The sequence below is a fragment of the Cynara cardunculus genome (genome assembly GCF_001531365.2).
Source record: "Cynara cardunculus var. scolymus isolate 2C chromosome LG 4, CcrdV1, whole genome shotgun sequence".
Lineage (NCBI taxonomy): Eukaryota > Viridiplantae > Streptophyta > Magnoliopsida > Asterales > Asteraceae > Cynara > Cynara cardunculus.
Genome location: NC_037531.1, coordinates 17,032,901 through 17,054,709, shown reverse-complemented (window position 1 = coordinate 17,054,709; position 21,809 = coordinate 17,032,901). Strand labels below are relative to the sequence as shown.

The window sequence follows — 21,809 nt, the reverse complement described above, 5'->3', positions numbered from 1 at the left end:
ATTATAAATATCGTGTCTTAATAAAATACTATAACAATAATGATAAATATGTTATTTTATTATAACTATTATGGTTTTAAAATATTTTTGGTATTTTTTGGTATTTTTTAGCTAGTGTATATATAATTGGAGTTGAACTTTTTTAATGTTTAACGAGTCTACCACTAATAATATTTTTAGTATTCTTTTAGTCGTTGGGTTGGATATAGTCTTAGACGACACACCATCTACCATCGTATGCAACTTTGGTTCTTGTGTTTATCACACCATCTTCCATTTAGTGCATTTATCTACATGAGAAGGAATTAGTATCTTGCGAGAATACGAGAACATCTAAATAACCAATCATCACATGTAATAAACTCGTGAGTCGTGATACAGACATGATGGACACAAACAACCTTGGTTATGGCTTAGGTTGCAACCTAAGTCGGCCGCACACCATTTCATCCCTATACAGTACAACACATTTACATGTGATGGTTGTCTGTTTTAAGTGTTCTCGTATTTGCGTAAAATGGTATCATTTTCGTTGACATTTGAACCTTCAACTTATGCATACATTATAGGTTTAATATCATCAAAGTTTATTTACTATGAGCAACAACTTTTTCTAGTGGATTCTTTAAGTTCTTTGATTCATATATAATTCCACCAAATTAAAGGTGTAGTGATGCAAAACAGTAGCAGCATTCATATCAAGATCACCTAATGTACTGTACTGTACTGTTGCTATTGGTTTCCTATTTTTTTTCTCATTAAAAATTTACAGAAATAGGAGGGAAAGAGTGAGCTTGGGAACAAGCCATGCCCTTGCCCAATAATTCACTAAAGATGCTACACAAAATATAAATAAATTTAAAGAAAATAAATTATCACAGACATCTCATGAATTAAGACTGGTATATGATATTGCTATTTTATCTTGTTCATGATTCATGACAAGAACACATGAAAAATTATCAGAAACAAAAAGTTAAAAGAAAATCATCGATCAGTTTGTCTTTAAAAATTTGTAATGTTAATTTAATACTTTTTCGGATGAAACTAGAGATGCATAAAGTTCGGGTTTATTGTGACCATGTCCCATTGAGCCTTCCGAGCATGCTTTCAGGGAGAAAATAAATGTTCTTGCTTGTTTAAGCCTGGTCTGATTGGGCTTTTTTAGAAAGGGTTTTTCAAGTTCAATCGGATTTATCCAAGCTTTTTTAGGTCGAGTTTTGTCTAGTAGGGTTTCCCACCAAAATTTCAGCCTGATCAAACTATGAGATCTTCATAGACAGGCTTCGACCTCAGTTGGTTCAGGGTTTTTTAAGCAAGACTCAGGCTTTTTCGTCCATGTCTAGGTGAAACTACGTTTTCACAAACATATTATTCACACCATGCATTCTTATTTTTTTTTCACTTACAAAAATTTGCAAAATGACAGCTCAAAATACAAGGAATACATCCTTGTTATAATGATGAATTTGAACACAATATATTTATATGTCAAACCGAGGACTTGCCTTAACCATTAAAGGTGATGACTTATGGAGTGTTATGGCACATGTCTCACTCATGTCCAAATCCCCGTCTTTGACTCCATTTGGCAACGTCAAATCGAACTTGTACACAATATTTGCCAACGCAAGTTCGACGATCGCCACACCAAATTGAATACCAGGACACCCTCTTCGTCCAGCACCAAAGGGGATTAGCTCAAAATGAACCCCTTTATAGTCCGTGGAACTGTTCAAGAACCTCTCTGGCCGAAACTCATCTGGTTCTTCCCATGAGGTAGGATCTCTCCCTATGGCCCAAGCATTGATAATCGTTTGTGTGCCTTTTGGAATATCGTACCCCATTAGTTCGACATCTTGTCTTGATTCTCGAGGAATAAGTAGTGGGAGTGGTGGATACATTCTCAAGGTCTCTTTGATGGTGGCTTTAAGATACTCCATTTTCTCCAAATCCTTCTCAAGAATCAAGGGTTTTCCTTGTGCTATTTCAGYTACTTCTAGTTGTAGTTTTTTCATTACTCTTGGGTGTCTTAGTAGCTCGCTGATCGACCAAATTAGAGTTGCAAACGTAGTATCAGTTCCAGCAACAAATACGTCCTACAAGAAACACAATTGTTACGATTGATTGATTATACTTTATAATGTACATATGACTACAAGCAAGCAAATGGAAATCTTACCAAGATGAGGGCTTTAATGGTATCATTGAAAAGGGTAAAGCCGGTTGTGTTATCTCTTTGTACATCCAATAAGATGTCAACGAAATCTTGGTCTTCATCACTTTGAACATTATCTATTCCTTTTCTCTTGTTTATATGTTCTTCAACAGCACCTTCAAAAAACGCATCAAGTTCTTTAGCAACTTGATGTGCTTTATCCTCCAAACCACTCAATCGATCTATCCACGACAGCCATGGAATATAACTTCCAACGCTAATGGCACCAAGAACTTGCACGAACCTTTCCAACAAGTTCCTGAATTTCAACCCACGATATGTCCTCCCTAAGGCCACCTTACATACTATGTTATTTACAAGCCAAAACATCAACTCACTCATATCAGTTACAGAACCACCATCTTTTTTAATCATTTCTATCAGAACAGCCACCTCTTTTGCTCTCACATGTTGAAACGATTGGACTCGTGTGTTGTTTAGAAGGTGAACCACTGCGATGCTCTTCATCTGCCGCCAGTACTCTCCATAACGAGAAAATGTGATGTCGTTGGAGCCATATACAACTATGTCGGCAATATTTAACTTGGGCCGATTAGCGAATTTCAGATCATGGGTTTTCATGATCTCTCTCGCTGCTTCAGCAGAAGAGGCTACAAGCATCGGTACACTGCCAAAGTGCATCAACATGAGTGGACCATGTTTTTGGGACAAGGCCTGGAGCGAGCGATGGGGACTCGAGCCTAGTTGATGTAGGTTTCCGATGATCGGAAGCTTTGGTGGACATGGTGGAAAGCTTTTCTTGGCATTGAAATGAGATGAAACCCATTTGAAGATAAATAGTATCAAAAAGAAGAATGAAAAGAAAGAAAGAAGGTAGATCATGTTAGATTTAAACCGACAACATTCAAAATTGTCGATTTAGATTGATCGATTTGGGGATTCCATATTGTTCATCGATGATCTGATACTAACATTTTTTTTTTTCATTTCGTGGCTCTTAAATTTTTGTTTGTATATTCTCCATATAGCTCAATTTCTATTGGGTTATCGAGATTGCTTTTGGATAGGGTTTTCATCAAGATAATTTTGACTTTTGGATAAAATTAGGGATTAATGGTACTGTCCAGTCATTTTGATCATCTTTTTGTTTCATTTTACAACTTATCTAGATTTATTAAATGTGTTCTTGTTCTTGGCTTTATAAATTTAAATGGGCATTATGAATAAGAAAAACTTATGTGTCTAAAAAACAATTAATTTTGGTGTTCAAATACCCATCACATATATATGTAATTGGTTTGATCTTTTGATAGAGATGTCCAAAAACGGTTTTTAGGGTTAGTTCTTTTGGGTAGTGCCTCGTATGTAGACATGATTGAACATAATTGAACAGGACAAGAGGGTATGACCGGACATAACTGGAAGGGATAGAACTGGACACAACAAGTGTTTGTATGGTGTTTTGTACGAATAGGATTGGACTTGATAGAACTAAAATAATTGCCCCCAAAAGTAATTTAATGATTTCACATATCATATAGTAGTTATAATTAACATAAATAAAGTAAATTATTAAATAATTTCATTTATAAACATTTTTACAAAAATACATATAGTGGTAGTGGTGGAGGTGGTAATTAATGGCCGATGGTACCAGTGGTGGTGGCGATGGACAGTGGTGGTCAGTGGTCTTTGTGAAGAACGTGAAGATGGTAAATAGTGGTGGTGATGGCAGTCGACAATGGTGGAGGAGGTGGTTGTGGCCAATGTAATAGAGGTAGTGGTGGTGTGCAGTGTTCGTGGTAGCCGGTGGTGGTGGTCATGGTGGAGGTTAGGTGATCCACAGTTGTAGTGGTGGCGATAAGTATTTCGTTTATTTTAATTATTGACCATTTAGAATTATTATTAATTTTTTCAAATATTTTTATATTATTATTATTTACTATACTTAGTTGTCAAAAAAACAAATATATCAATTCTAAAAATATGTTTGTAAAAAACATAAAATTTAAAGTTATACGATTTCTTTTGTTTCGTAACAATAAAAATTTGATATATATTTTAATAAAATATATTTTTTTTTTGAAAAATTATTAATTATATAAAATATACAAGGTTCACCAACCTTTTTTTGTTAGGTAGTGGTTATTAGAAAGCATCATTTAAAGTAGATGTTTTCTAAAATTTGTATTTAATTATACAAATCTAACTTTTTTAATACTATATATAAAATAATAATAAATCAAATTAAAATATATTAATTAACATATTCTATTATCTTTTTTAATATTTGAATTGTTTTAAATATATTATGAAATGTTAAAATATTTTTTTTTTACATTTTTCAACTAATTAATCAGTTAATTTATCAACCATCAGCTAGCTTATCAAACAAAGCTTAAAACATTGATTATATTATTAAAATATTGTAGATAGATAATAAAATATTATTTTTCTCTCATAAACATTTAACCTCAATGTTTCTTATTGGTGAAAATATAATGAACAATTGTTTCTCTCTCATGGTAAGAACATCTCCAACAAATTCTCCAAGATTTTTCAAAATGAAGAATTAAAACTTGGTGTTATAACCCTCCATTATATGTTTTTCAGATGCTTTATAAACTAGTGTCTTGCTAGATTCTGCTCTAATAAAATTGTTTCCTAGTTGTTAAAAAAAAAATTAAAACTCAGATCTCTAAAGAAAATTACCTTAGTTCTAACATATTCTCCATATTAGAGATTACAATATTAATTATATTAACTTATGATTTTAAATAACCGTAACATATAATATGAATAAGAATAAAATTGGTCAACCTCATATATCATGATTAATTAGTAATTTTCAAAAATATAATTAATAATTAAATTAAATATGTAATTAGAATAATTTTTAACACAATTTTATCATCTATGAAACAAAATAAGTATAACTTTAATTTTTATGTAAATTACATGAACATTATTAGAATTGTTATATTTATTTTTTGACGACTAAATATATTGAATAATAATTAGAAAAATAATAATATATAAAAATAATTGATATGATTAATTATAATTCAAAAATTAAGAATCAATGTTATTTTTATAATGTATAATAGATAATATATAATTAAGATTAACTAAAAAATTCCAACTAATATTAACTAATACTTATTAATATTACTAATAATTAATTTTAATTTTAATAATTAATATTTATCTATAATTAAAGGTGTGTTTGGTATGCAGACAGGACATGACATAACAGAACAGAACAGGACAGAACATAACAGTTGTTTAGCGTCTGGTAAGACATGACAAGACTGGATGGAACTGGTTAAAATGACCAATTTACCCCCAGTGAGTTGTTTAGTGTTTTTTTCACTATATAATCAATATAAATGTTAACAAATACGATGCACAAAGTATAACTTACATCAAACCACTATTACTTGCAAAAATACATTTGCAAAAATACATGATTTCATAATCAACTAATGATATATGAAAAAGGTAAATATAATATAAGCATCAAAAATCTATTATCGAAGCAAATCTATATGCATTCCATACTAAGAAGAAAAAACTACTATTAACAAGTGCACAATCAGTTAAAATGGATCAAATATCAAATAGTAAATAAAATGTAAAAGAGACACCTATTTGATGTTTTAGAAGATAATTAAGTTTTATTTTAAGGTTATATTAGTAAAATATAAGTCTGTTTCACCCTATTCCATGGGGTAGGGGTGGAACAGGCATATTCCACTTTGTTCCTGTCTGTTCCACATAAAATTCATGCCAAACATGGAACAAAGATCTCTATCATGTTCTGTCATGTCTCTGTCCAGTGTACCAAAAACGTACCCTAATAGTTATAAATAATAATTAATACTAACGAGAGTTATAAATGAAAAAAATAACAAAAAATTTCTCATAAGCTACTCTAATTATTGAAACCTGAGTATAAATATGTGTGCATACCTACACACACCATACAAGACCTTCTGACATTTGCTTAAGATTAGAAGAACAATGTTTCATACCTCTGAGTCTGATCTATTCTTTTATCTATGTATTCCCCTCTCCATTCTGTTGGTGTTCTTAATACTTTTCAAATGGCTTTCATCTGTTCCAGAAAGCCACAAAAACAGACCACCATCCCCCCTAAAGCTTCCAGTTATTGGAAATCTTCACCAATTAGGCTCAAGCCCACACAGCTATCTCCATGACTTGGCAAAAAAACATGGTCCACTCATGTTGATTCACCTTGGTAGTGTACCTGTTGTTGTAGCCTCCACACCTGAAACAGCCCAAGAAATCTTGAAAACTCATGATTTAGAGTTTTGTTACAGACCCAAATCGAGTATATCCCATGCACTTAGTTTTGGCTCTAAGGACATAGCATTTTCCCCTTATGGAGAATATTGGAGGCAAATCAAGAGCATATCCATGCTCCAGCTTCTAAGTACTCAACGGGTTCGGTCATTTCGACAAGTGAGGGAAGAGGAGACTAGAGTTATGATTGACATGATTACAAAAAGCCATGGTTCTTTGGTTGATTTTAAGGAGTTGCTAACTTCACTTACAAGCAACGTAGTTTGTAGGGTGACCCTCGGGAAGACATATCAAGGGTTAAAGTTCAAACACTTGTTGACAAGGGTCACATATCTGCTTGGCGTTTTCAGTGCTGGGAGTTACATTCCATGGCTGTCATGGGTGGGTCGGTTGTGGGGTTTAGAACGTGCAGCCATTGAACTTGCTCCAGAAGTTGACGCCTTCCTCGAGGGAGTTCTTGAAGAACATATAAACAAGAGGAGCAGAGCAGATGTTGATGATGAAACTGACAAACCCCAAGATTTTCTCGACATCTTACTCGATCCCATCATATCCCTTCACAGAGATACTGTTAAAGCTATAATCCTGGTAAGTTTTGAAAGGCCAACATGCAACAGCCAACATATATATCTATAGTTTATATAGTTCAAGCACCTAACCTTTCACTATTTTGTAGAACGTCTTCGCTGCTGGAATCGAATCTACAGCCGCAAGCATCGAATGGGCCTTGAGTGAGCTACTAAGACACCCACAAGCGATGAGAAAGCTGCAGCTAGAAGTAAGCGAAGTAGCACAAGGAAGATCCACGATCAGCGAAGAGGATGTAGAGAAAATGCCCTACCTGAAAGCCGTGATCAAAGAGGCACTGAGGTTACATCCTCCAGCCCCGCTACTGATTACTCGAGAAGCAATAAAAGATGTCAAGTTAATGGGGTATGACATTGCAGCAGGTACACAAGTGCTCGTCAATGCCTTTGCAATAGCAAGAGATCCTTCACTATGGGATGAACCAGACAAGTTTAAGCCAGAGAGGTTTCTAAGCAATGCCATTGACTATAAAAGGCATCACTTCGAGTATCTTCCATTTGGTGCAGGCCGAAGAATGTGTCCTGGCACTCAATTCTCTATAGCTATCGATCAGATCGTTATAGCGAATTTAGTGTACAAATTTGATTTGGCATTGCCTGATGATGAAGAACTGGACATGAGTGAGAATATGGGTCTTGTTGTCCATAAGATGGCTCCTTTAATGGCCATGGCGATTCCCCATTTCTAGCATGGTTTCAATCATGGATGATTGGATGCAATAACTTTGATCACATCTTGTTTCAATTAATGTTTTCATCAATAAAAAAGTTGCATCATTCTGTTTCATCTGAATCCCCAAGCTTAGATTCTATAGGGTGCTTTCTAAGGGGTCGTTTACCAAACGTTTACCTGGGTAAGTGTTTATCGGAAAAATTCAACACTATTACTTACGTACCGAGTAAGACTTTAGTATACCAAAAGGGTATCATAGGCAACAATTTTACCCGGTAAGTGCTAACTGTGGTAAGAGTTGTTGCCCACACTTACCGGGTAAGACTCTCGGTGCTTGCCTTCGCTCTTATCGGGTAAAATCTTAATTTGATCCTTGACATATGCATCCAATAAGGTAATGGAACTTCGTAAGGGTAAACGTTTGTTAAACGGCCCCTAACACTTGTTAAATAATAGAAAAATGCAACTCCAACCACACTATAAAAAAATACTAAATTTGTAGACTTCACATTTAAATAACATATTTTAAATAATATTAATTCTGTTATATATTTATATTTTATTACTTTTATGTTAATTTTAAATTTTTTTGTCTTATTTTATAGTTTCTTTTTTAAATGTATAAATATTAATTCACATGATAAATTTAAGAAAGAAAAAGAAAAACATAGACTTGCCCTATTTTATAATTTATTATATTTAGGGAGAGAGACTTGGGATCACGTGAGAATAACTTGTTTTTATGAAATTTGTGAGTTCACTTTTTTACACTTGAAACTTTATAGCAAAAAACATGTTTTCTACAACAGAGAGAGACGAGTTCAAACGAGAACGGTACCTATTTAAGAGAACAAAAAAATTGTCGAATCACATGTGATTTTACACTAACATCATGTATAAAATCACATGATTTTACCCCTCGACCTCAACACCAAAGTCGTTTCTACACATTTTTTACCGTTGAAGTAAAATCACATGTGATTTTCCACCTGATTTGACCTTTTTACATTTTCTTAAATAATTAGTATTCTTGTTTCCTCCATCTTAGGTATATATATATATATATATATATATATATATATATATATATATATATATATACACACAAAAACAAGAATTTCATGGAAATTTGACACAGACAGTGCAACCACAAATTGGTTGCTTGTCTAAAGTTGGATGTATACGTACACATTTGTGTATGTATATAATAGAAGTAAGATCACACTTCTTAGCTATATAGCGATATTTATATATACCCAACTTAAAGTTAAACAAAAATTCCAAATTTATATTAAAAATAACCAAAGTTATTATGTTTTATAATTTATCATCCTCATACATATTTAAAAAAATTATATAAAATAATAATTCCTCATACATATTTAAAAAATTTATATAAAATAATAATAATTTAATCTAATTGGTGAGAAAATAAAGAAAAGTTAGCTTTTTCTACTCTCATTAAGTTTTAGAGAATTCTCTAAATTTTGAGTTTTATGCTGTTTTCTCTATTTTAAAGAAAAATGTAGAGAATCTATTGTAGCAAAATAGAGAACATGATCTCTATTTTAGAGAATTTGTTCGAGATGCTCAAACACATCTTAAACATGAACTATTAACATATGTTAACATGTTAACTTATATGAACCTCCGCTCACAAAATACTTTATATGCTTCCTAAAAATAAATTGATTAATCATTTTCTAAAAACCTCTAATCTATATAATCTTTCCGATTTAGACACAATTAATATATTATTTAAATTGAATTATATCATTGGTTGATTCTATGATTTCTATAAAATGGAGCGGTTTGTATTTTATCACTCATATATATATATATATATATATATATATCGTCTTTGAACCCAATGTTTAGATCCCTCACGAATGAATTTGTTCATTGGATCAAGAAACTGACAAAAAATTTGTTTGCATATTGCTAAGTGGTAAATTTGGCATTTGTTAGTATATCAAATACAAATCATTCAAAGTTTACAAACCATATAAATTAATTTTAAGTGTTTGTTTAGTCTAACGAATAAATATATCGATTGTTTTTTTTTTCATGAACTTTACAAATAAAATAATATATTCAAAATTTGGAAAATATTACAAGTATAATTTTAAAAAATAATAGCAAACAACTGTTAAGTGCTTTACAGCTTTACTGCACATCATCACTTTACAGCTTCGTCGGTATGATTTAAATTGCATACACCTGAAGTGATCTCACAATAGCAAACAACTGTTAATTGCTTCCTACCATTTGAACAACAATGTTTCTCTCATTTCATCTCCCATTGCTTCCTCTTATTCCAATGTTCATTGTGACATTGCTCTTCATTCTTTTCAAAGGACTTTCATCTGCCCACAAAAACCAACCACCATCACCCTGGAAGCTTCCAATCATCGGAAACCTTCACCAAATAGCGATAGGCTTCAACCCCCACCGCTCTCTCCTGGCCTTAACCCAAAAACAAGGTCCACTTGTGCTAATTCAACTTGGCAGTGTACCCGTGCTTGTAGCCAACTCTGCTGAAGCAGCCCGAGAAATCTTGAAAACACATGATCTGATATTCTGCAGCAGACCCAAATTAAGTATCGTAGACAAACTTACTTATGGATCTAAGGACATAGCATTTTCTCCATATGGAGAGTATTGGAGGCAGCTAAGGAGCATCGCAGTGCTCAAGCTTCTAAGTACTAGACGAGTTCAGTCATTTCAAGGAGTAAGAGAAGAGGAGACCCGTGTTATGATCGACATGATTGGAGGAAGTTGTGGTTCATTAGTTGATATGGGTAAGTTGGTAAGTTCACTTACGAACAATATAATTTGCAGGGTGACCTTAGGGAGGACATATGGGATAGAGTTCAGGCACTTGTTGGCAAGATTTTCATACCTTCTTGGTGTTTTTGCTGTTGGGAATTATATTCCATGGCTGTCATGGGTGGATCGATTGAGTGGTTTAGAGGGAACAACAAAACAAGTTGCTGAAGAATTTGACGAGTTTCTTGAGGGTATTCTTGAAGAACACATAAATAAGAAAAGAGTGGTGGATGGAATTGATGAAGGCGGCCAAGATTTTATGGACATCTTACTGGATACCCAAAGTGAGAACACAACCAGCTTTACACTTGGCAGAGATGTCATTAAAGCTGCCATCTTGGTGAGATTGCTCAGCCTCTCTCCTCAAAGAGTCATTGAAAGATCCAAGCTAGCAAGCTGTTCTGCACAGCTATTTATATAAATATGATACTCTTTTCTATAGTTGAAGCAATCTTATAGTATTTTGGGTTTCTTGTAGGACATATTTGGTGCTGGAACTGTTACTACATCCACAATCTTAGTGTGGGCAATCAGCGAGCTAATAAGACACCCTAGAGTAATGAAAAAGTTGCAGCACGAGGTTGGAGAAATTGCGCAAGGAAAATCCATGATTCATGAGGAGGATTTGGAGAAAATGCACTACTTACAAGCTGTCCTCAAAGAGACGTTGCGGTTGCATACTCCACTCCCACTACTCATTTCTAGAGAATCAATACAAGACGTCAAAGTGATGGGGTACGACATTGCCGCAGGTACACAGGTGATCATTAATGCTTGGGCGATAGCAAGAGATCCTTCAATATGGGAGGAAGCAGATAAGTTCAAGCCAGAGAGGTTTATGAACAGTCCTATTGACTATAAAGGGTTTCACTTTGAGTTTCTTCCGTTTGGTGGTGGACGGAGAGGGTGTCCTGCTATTCACTTTGCTATTGGTGTTAATGAGCTCGCTTTAGCAAATTTGGTGTACAAATATGACCTGAAACTGCCAGATGAGGCGAGAGGGGAAGAACTGGATATGAGTGAGGTCACTGGCCTTACACTCCATAGGAAGTCCCCTTTGCTGGTTGTGGCCACTCCTCGCTTCTAGCAGTTGCAAACATTTTGCAAAATCTTATGTATCAATGCTAGCTATATATATATATATATATATATATATATATATATATATATATATATATATGTTCCTCAATGATTTGCTGAATCATTGCTAAATTTTCATTCGTGAGATGACAACCATGATATATCATCATTAACTTTTACAGCAATCTATCTCCTTCCTGCACATCATTTATCCTTTCATATATATCAAACCCTACCACGTAATAAACTCAATAAATTTGTCTCATTTTTTCAAAATCTAAAGTATTTTACATCATTAATTTTAATTAAAAATAAATATTTTAATAACTTAAGGTTAAATGCAACATAATTTTCATAAATTTTTTTATCATAGCATTGTACTTTTATTTTTATATTATTACATAAATGTACTTTTAAATTCTTTTTTATTAAGGCATTGTACTTTACAAAATTTAAACATCATAACAATGAATAACCTTTTGATTTGAATTAAGATGGCATGACACAAATTAATTGGTTTCCATATCATGTATTATCCACATGTTGACATGTCATTTCTTATATAAAATTAAGTTAGATTGTGTATCTATACTATGTTATAAAACATTTGACAAAAATTCTTAAAAATTATTTTTTATGCATAAAGTACTGTTTATTAATGCATGTTATTTAAAACTTAAGATTACAAGTATATTGTACGTAAATACAACTTATTAAAACTACATATCTGAATTCGTGTAACTAACTGCAAATAAATATAATCAAATACAGGATAAACATCTCATTWTAAATATAAAAAATTTAAAATATAATTAGGATAATCATTGAGTTCTAAACTACTTAATTAATATCTTTATAAAATGTTATATTATTAAACCAAAAATAAATTATTTTATTATTAAATTTAAATTAAATTATAATTAAAAAAATAAATTAAAGAAATTACATAAAAATGAGAACTTTTTAAATAGTTGATTTAATATATTTTTTTTTCAAATTTATATTTTATTCAAAAATAAAATCATTATTGTTTTCTTAAAAACACATAAAATCGTAATATAACATCGACAGAGACAAAAAAATAAAATAAAATATTAAAATCGAGATATATCTTGTTGTATTGTACGAGTACTTTTTTTTTTCTCTTGAATTGTTTGTGGTCCAGGATATATTGCAATTTTTCAGAAAATCTCTATTAGCAATATCTTAGATAAGATTTTTCTTGTCCACATCTCCAATATCCTGTTGGCATTTTGTTATGTTTGGCATGGTATGCATTGAATATAACCAAATATACAAAACAACAAACGCTTAAAACACAAATATAAACCAAAAATCCCACAACCATATATCCCTGCGAAAGCTTCCAGCTTTAGAAAAGCTTCATCGACTAGGGTCGAGCCCTCAACGTACCTGTGCTTGTAGCCTCCTCGGCTGAGCTAGCCCGATAAATTTTGAAAACTTATGATTTAGGGGTTGTTTGTTTACCCTCTTAATAGTTTCATTAAGAGGCAACTTCTGAATCGTTAAGAGGTGAATCTTGTTTAACAAATAAAAGTCTGCCTCTTAATGGTTTTAAAACCATCTGAATGATTTTGTATCCCGGATCTCCCTTAACCATTATTAAGAGCCCTAATTTCATTGTACACAATTATCAAACAATTATATTTCATTTTACACTATATCATGAGAGTCTTTTAATCATTTTGATCACTTGTTTGTTTACCTCTTAATAGTTTCATTAAGAGACAACTTCTGGATTGTTAAGAGGTGAATCTTGTTTGGCAAAAAAAAAGCATGCCTTTTAATGGTTCTAAAACCCTCTGAATGATTTTGTATCATGGATATCTCTTAACAATTAAGAGCCCTAATTTTATTGTACACAATTACTAAACAATTATATTTCATTTTGCACTGTATAATGAGAGCATCTTAATCATTCTGACCACTTAATCATTTTGCACCAAACCATTCAGCAATTGTCAAACAACCCCTATAAACAACTTATAAGGACATGGGATTTGCTCCTATTGAGGGTATTGGGGGCATGTTGTACGTGCTCCACTAAGTCACAAAGAGTTCAGTCCAATGATTACCCTATAACCACGTATATTTGTTTTAAAAGAGCCGTAAACTACTTATCGTCACACAAATTTTATATTAACCGTGACCAAATTTTGACATATAGTTACCATAAATATTAGAATCATGACTATTTGTTACCTTTGGTCATACAAAATAACTAAAAATGTAGCCATAAACAACTTATAGGCGATGCAAATTTTATACTAATCGTGGCAAATTCATGACATATGCTTACACTGAATTGTTTAAACCGTGGCTATTGATTATACTTTGATCACATAAAATAACTGAACCCATAGTGATAAACCAGTTATCACCACACAAGTATCATATTAACACTAAATGTTAGAAATGTGGCTATTGATTAACTTGTGCTCACGTGTGTAACTAAAACCATAACCATAAACTAGTTAGAGTCACACAAATTTTACATTAACCGTGACCATTTCATGACATATTGTTTCCTTGCACAGTTTCTCCGACCTCATGCTGCATCTTTTTCATTACTCTAGGGTGTCTTATTAGCTCACTGATTGCACAGTCTGTGACTGTGGATGTAGTAGCAGTTCCCGCAGCAAATATGTCCTACAATAAAATCAGGCATGCAAAAGACACTTTTTCAAATAGTGTAATATAAACGGGCTAATAGGACACTTAGTTTCAAAAGTATCTTAAAAATTTTCGCAACGTCTTATAAGCTTATTATAACACTTTTAGGTAACAACAAGGAGCACTGATATATGGACGCAACTGTCGGTAAACCATCGCTAGCAACCACTACAATAAAATTGGCTTTATAGGACGTCTAAATTGTGTATGTGTCCTAATAGACGAATACTTTATAGAACTTACGTTTATATGACGAAACTATAAAGTGTCATTTCTAAAAGCGTTACAATATGTTTACAAAACGCGTATAAATGTCTTAACAAGTTTTTTAGGATGTTTTTAAAATTATCCTATTAGTTATTTTATAGGACGCTTCAATAGGACACCCTTGAGAAGTGTTCTATAAATCCATAATTTTATGGGACACGTGTGTTTATAGGACGCTTTTCGAATAGTGTTGTATTAAAAAAAAACTTGTTTAACATCTAAAAGTGTCTTATAAACCTACTATAACACTTTTAGATGAGACGTTTTTTGGTTTGGTCCTATAAATTTAAGTCCGATATAATATTTTTTTAGGACGCTTCCAAATTCTAGACGTCGTATAAAATCAATTTTGTTGTGGTGAATCATAAATGACGGTTTTTAGAGGGAAAAGTTTCAGCGGATAAGAAAATGATCGGTATGAAAAAACTGATGGTTATTAACCTTCATCGACGACAGTTGACAAACAGCCGTTAAATATTTTCCATACTTGTGAACTTAATTCGAAAACCATTCTATACCGACAGCTAACCAACGACTTAATACGGCAATTTTCGACCATCTTGCGTTGGAATTTACTGGCAGCTTAATTTGTTGGTTGTAGTAACGTTTAAGGAATTTCAGACAAAGGATAAATCAAGAAAAAAGGAAGACACTGATACTAGCTGAAGGAATTATCATGAAACATATTGATTCAGATGATTTCTTCGTTTATGTTGTCTTGAATAATATGTTCGGTAGTGAACCCAGTTCACATAATGTTCATATGTAAACCCTAGACACTGTTCATTAGTAAACAATTTTCATAACTACCGACTTCTGTTACTTATCGTATAAATATTCATTGGTGAAGTAATAAACTCTTCATAAGTGAACAAGTAAAATGTGATTGATTTCAGTTTCGAAACGATGAAGGAGAGATTCCCATGAACCAAAAATTAATGCATAATAAAAGCTCCTTATCTTTTTCAAATTACCTTGTTCACTCTCGTTCATTACAACATAGCACGTGTTCATTTTACAGGTGTTACAAAAATCCGATTGATGTTTTTTAATCCATAGACCGAATAAATTAAATGTCATGATTAGTTTACGAATAATTAACATCAAATATATGGTTAACAAAAGAACCATCCCCTAAACTATATTAACTTTAAATTTATAAATCAAAACCACACATAATCATAAAAACAGTACCAAGAGGGACACAGATAACATAAGAAACAAGAAGGGTTATCATGTTGGAGTTATCAGCTTAACAATCAAGATGCATGGCGCTGCAACCTGCAGATACACAACTGATGTATATATATATATATATATATATACACACACACACACACACGAGAGCATCTTCGAAGAGCATTACAAATAAAACCATTATTTAGTATCGATGAAGTTGTAGCTACTAGAAACGAGGAGTCGCCATGACCAGTAAAGGGGACTTCCTGTGGACAACAGTGCCAGTGGTCTCGCTCATGTCCAGTTCTTCCCCTCGTTTTTCATCTGGCAGTTGGAAATCAAATTTGTACACTAAATTTGCCAAAGAGAGCTCAATGATCGCTACAGCAAACTGAAGGCCCGGACACCCTCTCCGGCCACCACCAAACGGAAGCAACTCAAAGTGAAGCCCTTTATAATCAATGTCACTGTTTAGAAACCTCTCTGGCCTAAACTTGTTGGCTTCTTCCCATACTGAAGGATCTCTTCCTACGGCCCAAGTATTGACTACCACTTGTGTGCCTGCTTTAACGTCATACCCCATTAATTTGACATCTTTTATTGCTTCTCGAGGCAAGAGTAGCACAGCTGGAGGATGCAACCGCAGTGTCTCTTTGATCACAGCTTTCAGGTACTGCATTTTCTCTAAGTCCTCTTCGTTAATCATGGATCTTCCTTGTGCTACTTCTCTTGCTTCTTGCTGCAGCTTTTTCATCATTCGTGGGTGTTTTATTAGCTCGCTCATGGCCCATTCTATGCTTGGGGGTGTAGTATCCGTCCCGCCAGCAAACATGTCCTACAAGAAATTAACACAAAAACCCAGTTAAGCTGCATTGTTCGTAGTTTGATTTAAACCTGAATCTGGGAAGAGATCAACAAGGATAAGATAATGTTTACAAGGATGAGAGCTTTAACACTCTGGGTGGTTAAGCTGGTTGCAGTTTTACTTTGAACATCTAGTAAGATATCTACAAAATCTAGACTTATATCACTTTCAGCATCTATATCCAGTCCTTTTTTCTTGTTTATATGTTCTCCGATCACACCCTCGATAAAGTAATCAAATTCTTTAGCAACTTCATGTGCTGAACGCTGTAAGCCATTCAACCAATCCACCCATGACAACCACGGAATATAATTTCCGATGCTGTATACGCCGATCAGGAACGATAACCTTTTCAACAAGTGCTTGAACTCGAACTCGGGATATGTCCTTCCGAGGGTCGCCCTACAAACTACGTTGTTTGTAAGTGTAAGAGATAAGTCACTCAAATCAACTAAAGAACCACGACTTTCTCTAATCATGTCGATCATAACTCTCGTCTCATCTTCTCTCACACGTCGAAATGATTGAACTCTTCTGTTACTTAGAAGATGGAGCACCGCAATGCTCTTGATCTGCCTCCAATACTCTCCATATGAAGAAAATACCAAGTCCTTAGAACCATAAGTAAGCACATGGGGTAGATTCAATTTGGGTCGGTTGCAGAGCGCTGCATCATGGGTTTTCAGGATTTCTCCGGCTGCTTCAGCTGTGGAGGCCACAACCATCGGCACACTCCCCATGTGAATCAGCATGACTGGACCATGTACTTGGGCCAAGTCATTTAGAGAGTGGTGTGGTTTTGAACCTATTTGGTGTAAATTTCCAATCACTGGAAGCTTTCGCGGGGAGGGTGGTGGGTTCTTGTTTCTTTCTACAACAGATGAGAGCCATTTAAAAGGCAGTAATAAGAAAATTAACAGAACAAGCAGTGGAATAAGAGAAAAGAGTGGGAGATCAAAGGAAAAAATCATTGTTCTTCTAATGGTGCAACTTTATTTTTCCTATGGTCTTTTAGGCATGTATGCATATATATATATAGAGAGAGAGATTGGTTCAAACGAGAACGGTACCTATTTAAGAGAACAAAAAACTGGCTTTGCCTCTCAACCTCAACACCAAAGTCGTTTCTATACCTTTTTTTACCGTTGATGTAAAATCAGATGTGATTTTGCACCTGATTTGACCTTTTTACATTTTCTTAAATAGTTAGTATTCTTGTTTGCTCCAAATTACGTGTGTATGTATATATATACACACAAAAACAAGAATTTCATGGAAATTTGACAGAGACAGTGCAACCACAAATTGGTTGCTTTTCTAAAGTTGGATGTATACGTACACATTTGTGTATGGATATAATAGAAGTAAGATCACACCTTTTAGCTATATATATAGATCTTCGTAACCCATGAATTACAACATATGCATAATACGAGGATGTTTTTCAACAATTAGGTGTAAATCTGATTATTTTAACTTTATACAAACAAGGAATCAAATGCTACAGAACTTATTGATGTGACTTCACTTTTGCATCACATATCTACGTCATTGTTGTTTACTTGTTGTTTAATTACGCTTGTTGGTTTATCTGGTTTATTCACACAACTTATTTGAATTGTTTACTTACGACTTATTCGCATAGAATATGGCTTAATCGCACAGATAGAAATGATGTGTTGTCCCTATTCAGCCACAAAAATGACATCCCTACCCATTATTTAAAGCATCAGCTCCTTCCCATATGAGACACTCCATCTTCGACTTCTTTATGATTTTTTGTTTTGATGTTCAAATAATTAATATTGGAGGGTAAATCGGTCATTTATGTTATTCAATTTATGTTATTCAAACTGTTGGTTCAAATAAAAAAGTAAACAATAACACTCATTTATCCAGACAGACAAATTTATCCATACAAGACTTAATAAAAAATTTGGTAAGCAGCCTCTTAGAGTTATTCAGTTAACCACTCAAATGCATTTGGGCTAAAAATTAAACCTAAACCTTAGCATATTTTACACTTAACCTCTTTTCATTTAACCTCAATTTATGGTTAACTTCTAGTTCAATTAGCAGTTAACATCTTTACATCAAAAAACACAACTCTATATCTGTATGTCTTATTCATTTAAAAGTACTGATTCCATAGTTAATCTATAGCAAATTCATTCCCTATAGCTAATCCGTAGCAAATTCATCATTTTTTGGTGGACTTTTTTACTTGAGAAGAGAAAAATGATAAAATGTATAAACCACATTTTTTATACGGATATGCTATAGGCTCTTCCGTTGCTAATATTGAACTCCTGTCGGTAAAACCGTAGCAAAATATTTTTGCGACCAACTGATTAGTTACGACTTATTTGCTACAAAATTGTTAGGGATTTGACTTTCAGTTACGGTTTCGCCCATCGTCGTTTTTTATGTTTCGTCTAATGTGTTTTGCGTGTGTGAATATATATGTATATTGTGGGAAAATGTAAAAATGCAAATGATTAAATATTTAATGTGGGAGTAATGAGAGCCGATTATAATCTCACAATATTAGTGACCGTAGGCAATCCCATAAAATCAGGGATTCATAGAATAGTTTCTTTTTCTTTCCATTTGTCTTGTATATTTATATTGTATGATTTTCTATCAAGAATGAATAAGAAACACAACAGAATTTTTAAATCTGTTATACATATATATATATATATATATATTATTTATACGCACACTCAAATTTCATGGAGTTTGACGTTGACATTGCAACCACATATTCTAAAGAAATGTATGGTTGTATGCTATCTCTAGCTATTTATGGTGTGCGTTTCTAAAGTTGGATGTATACGTACACATTTCTCTATGGATATATATATATATATATATATATATATAGAGAGAGAGAGAGGTTGGTTATTATACAACCTTTGACATTTGTGCAATCAATACAACTCAATCTCAACCGTCCATTTCATTTGATGAACATGTGATATCATAGAAGTTTTAATTGTTTCCTAATATAAAGTATTAATCATAATTAATGAACTCTATTCATATTCCATAAATATTCAAATCATAATAAATGAACTTCCATCATTTCTATAAATATCTCAATTAATTGGGTTGCAAGGATTGTATAAATACACAAGGTTGTAAAAGAAATATACCATATATATATATATATATATGTATGTATGTATGTATGTATGTATGTATGTATGTATGTATGTATATGTATATGTATATTGAAGCCAATGTTTAGATCCCTCATGGATGAATTTGTTCAATGGATGGACAAGTGACATAATATGTGTTTGTACCTCATTAAGTGGTGAAGTTGGACGAAATCTCTTTTGAGAGAGAGGGAGAACTGTAACATCTCATTTTGAGGGGTTAGTAAGTGAAATCATTTTTTATTTATAAGTTCGGAGCTAAAAATGTTTTAATTTGAAGCCAAAGGGGATGTAGTGTTAATATGTCGAAGAAAAAAACATAATGGACTTTATTATATTCAGACCCAAGTCCAAGCTCATGTTTTCTTTTGTGCAACTTCTCCTTCCCCGGCCCCAGAAGAATCAAAATCGGCTCCTCACCAACTCCATTGGTCGACGCTGCTTCAACCTCCGACGGTCTTCTTTTTCATCTTCTGATCAATTTCTCCCATCCTCTATTGTTGCCAAGGTATCAATTCTATCTCTCTTTTTGAGTTGGTATCTTTTCTTTCAAATGGTTGGAGTTCATTCATTTTCACATAATCAATGAGTTACACTGTATATGGTTCTTTTTTGATAATTACGTGTTAATCTGATTATTTTAACTTTACAGTATAAGAAAAATCAAAATGGAAAATTGATTATCAAATACTACAGAATTTATTATAGTGACTTCACTTTTGCATCACATCCATCATACTCTAAGTCATTGTTACTTAACCTCCTCAAAACACTGAATCTTACACTGAAGAATCAGACGTAAACTTGAGCATATGATCTTTTGCCGTCGATAAGCCATTACCTTTTTTATTTAAAATAAAAATAATAATTAAAATGCCGGATTTTTTTGTGTTATGTATGATATTTATACCCGATATAAAGTTAAATAAAAATTCGAAATTTATATTAAAAATTCCAAAGTTATTATGTTTTATAAGTCATCATTCCCATAAATATTTTAAATAATTATATAAAATAATAATAATTCAATCTAATTGATGAGAAAATACAGAAAAGTTAGCTTTTTCTACTCCCATTAAGTTTTAAAGAATTCTCTAAATTTTGAGTTTTCTGTTGTTTTTTCTATTTTAAAGAACAATGTAGAGAATCTATTGAAGCAAAATAGAGAATATAATATCTATTTTAGAGAATTTGTTCGAGATGTTCAACTATATCTTCACATGAAATATTAACATATGTTAACATGTTAACTTATAAAGTTGATCAATGAACATAAATTGGTCTTACGGGTCTCACGAAAAACTTTTGGTCTCACGTGAACCAACCCAATATATAGGGTTGGGTTCACGTGAGACCAATGGTTTTTCGTGAAACCTGTAAGACCAATCTATGTTCATTGATCAACTTTATAAACTAATGATCTAATGGTCTAAGGGGGTGTTTGGGATTGCTTATAAAAGCTACTTTTTAACTTATTTCAGTTTGGTACCGGTGATAAGCTGTTTTCTGGTGTTTGGATAAGAAAAAAAACTGCTTATACCGGTACCAAACCGGTAATAAGCTGTTTTTGATAAGTTAATTCTTCCTGACTTATGAAAAACTGCTTATTACCAGTTTACAATTTTAACTCTGTTTAATTTAACTCCGGTTTAATACCACATAAGTTAATAAACACTTTTACAAAAAAACATAAGTTGTTTTAAATAAGCAATCTCAAACACCCCATAAAGTTGCACGGTAGCAATTTTGTGATTATTGACAAGTCTCGTGACAATTTTGTGATTATGAATGTTCATATTGTAGATCTAATTAAAAGGTTGAGAATTGATCTTACAGATCTCACGAAAAACTCTTGGTCTCATATGATCACAAGTCTATATATATATATATATATATATATATATATATATATAGAGGGATGTTATTCTACACCCTTTGTCATTCCTACACCCTATACAACCCTCAT

At 32.8% G+C, this 21,809-nt stretch overlaps 4 protein-coding genes across 4 annotated transcripts; 2 read left to right on the top strand and 2 right to left on the bottom strand.

Annotated features, from left to right (window-relative positions):
- Positions 1 to 1,357: 1,357 nt before the first annotated feature.
- On the bottom strand, positions 1,358 to 3,155 carry LOC112511148 (cytochrome P450 71A2-like). Its single transcript, XM_025116622.1, has 2 exons — positions 2,183 to 3,155; positions 1,358 to 2,099 (listed from the first exon to the last, which is right to left on the bottom strand). Exons 1-2 carry the CDS (start codon positions 3,059 to 3,061, stop codon positions 1,485 to 1,487), a joined length of 1,494 nt encoding a protein of 497 aa, XP_024972390.1. The 5' UTR covers positions 3,062 to 3,155; the 3' UTR covers positions 1,358 to 1,484.
- Positions 3,156 to 6,202: 3,047 nt separating this feature from the next.
- Positions 6,203 to 7,781, top strand: LOC112510946 (cytochrome P450 71A6-like). The gene is made up of 2 exons (XM_025116297.1): positions 6,203 to 7,093; positions 7,182 to 7,781. The coding sequence occupies exons 1-2, from the start codon at positions 6,203 to 6,205 to the stop codon at positions 7,779 to 7,781; spliced, it is 1,491 nt and encodes a 496-aa protein (XP_024972065.1).
- A 2,262-nt stretch (positions 7,782 to 10,043) lies between these two features.
- On the top strand, positions 10,044 to 11,681 carry LOC112511650 (cytochrome P450 71A4-like). Its single transcript, XM_025117351.1, has 2 exons — positions 10,044 to 10,934; positions 11,073 to 11,681. The coding sequence occupies exons 1-2, from the start codon at positions 10,044 to 10,046 to the stop codon at positions 11,679 to 11,681; spliced, it is 1,500 nt and encodes a 499-aa protein (XP_024973119.1).
- Positions 11,682 to 16,040: 4,359 nt separating this feature from the next.
- Positions 16,041 to 17,650, bottom strand: LOC112511791 (cytochrome P450 71A4-like). The gene is made up of 2 exons (XM_025117556.1): positions 16,751 to 17,650; positions 16,041 to 16,649 (listed from the first exon to the last, which is right to left on the bottom strand). The coding sequence occupies exons 1-2, from the start codon at positions 17,648 to 17,650 to the stop codon at positions 16,041 to 16,043; spliced, it is 1,509 nt and encodes a 502-aa protein (XP_024973324.1).
- Between the last annotated feature and the right edge of the window lie 4,159 nt (positions 17,651 to 21,809).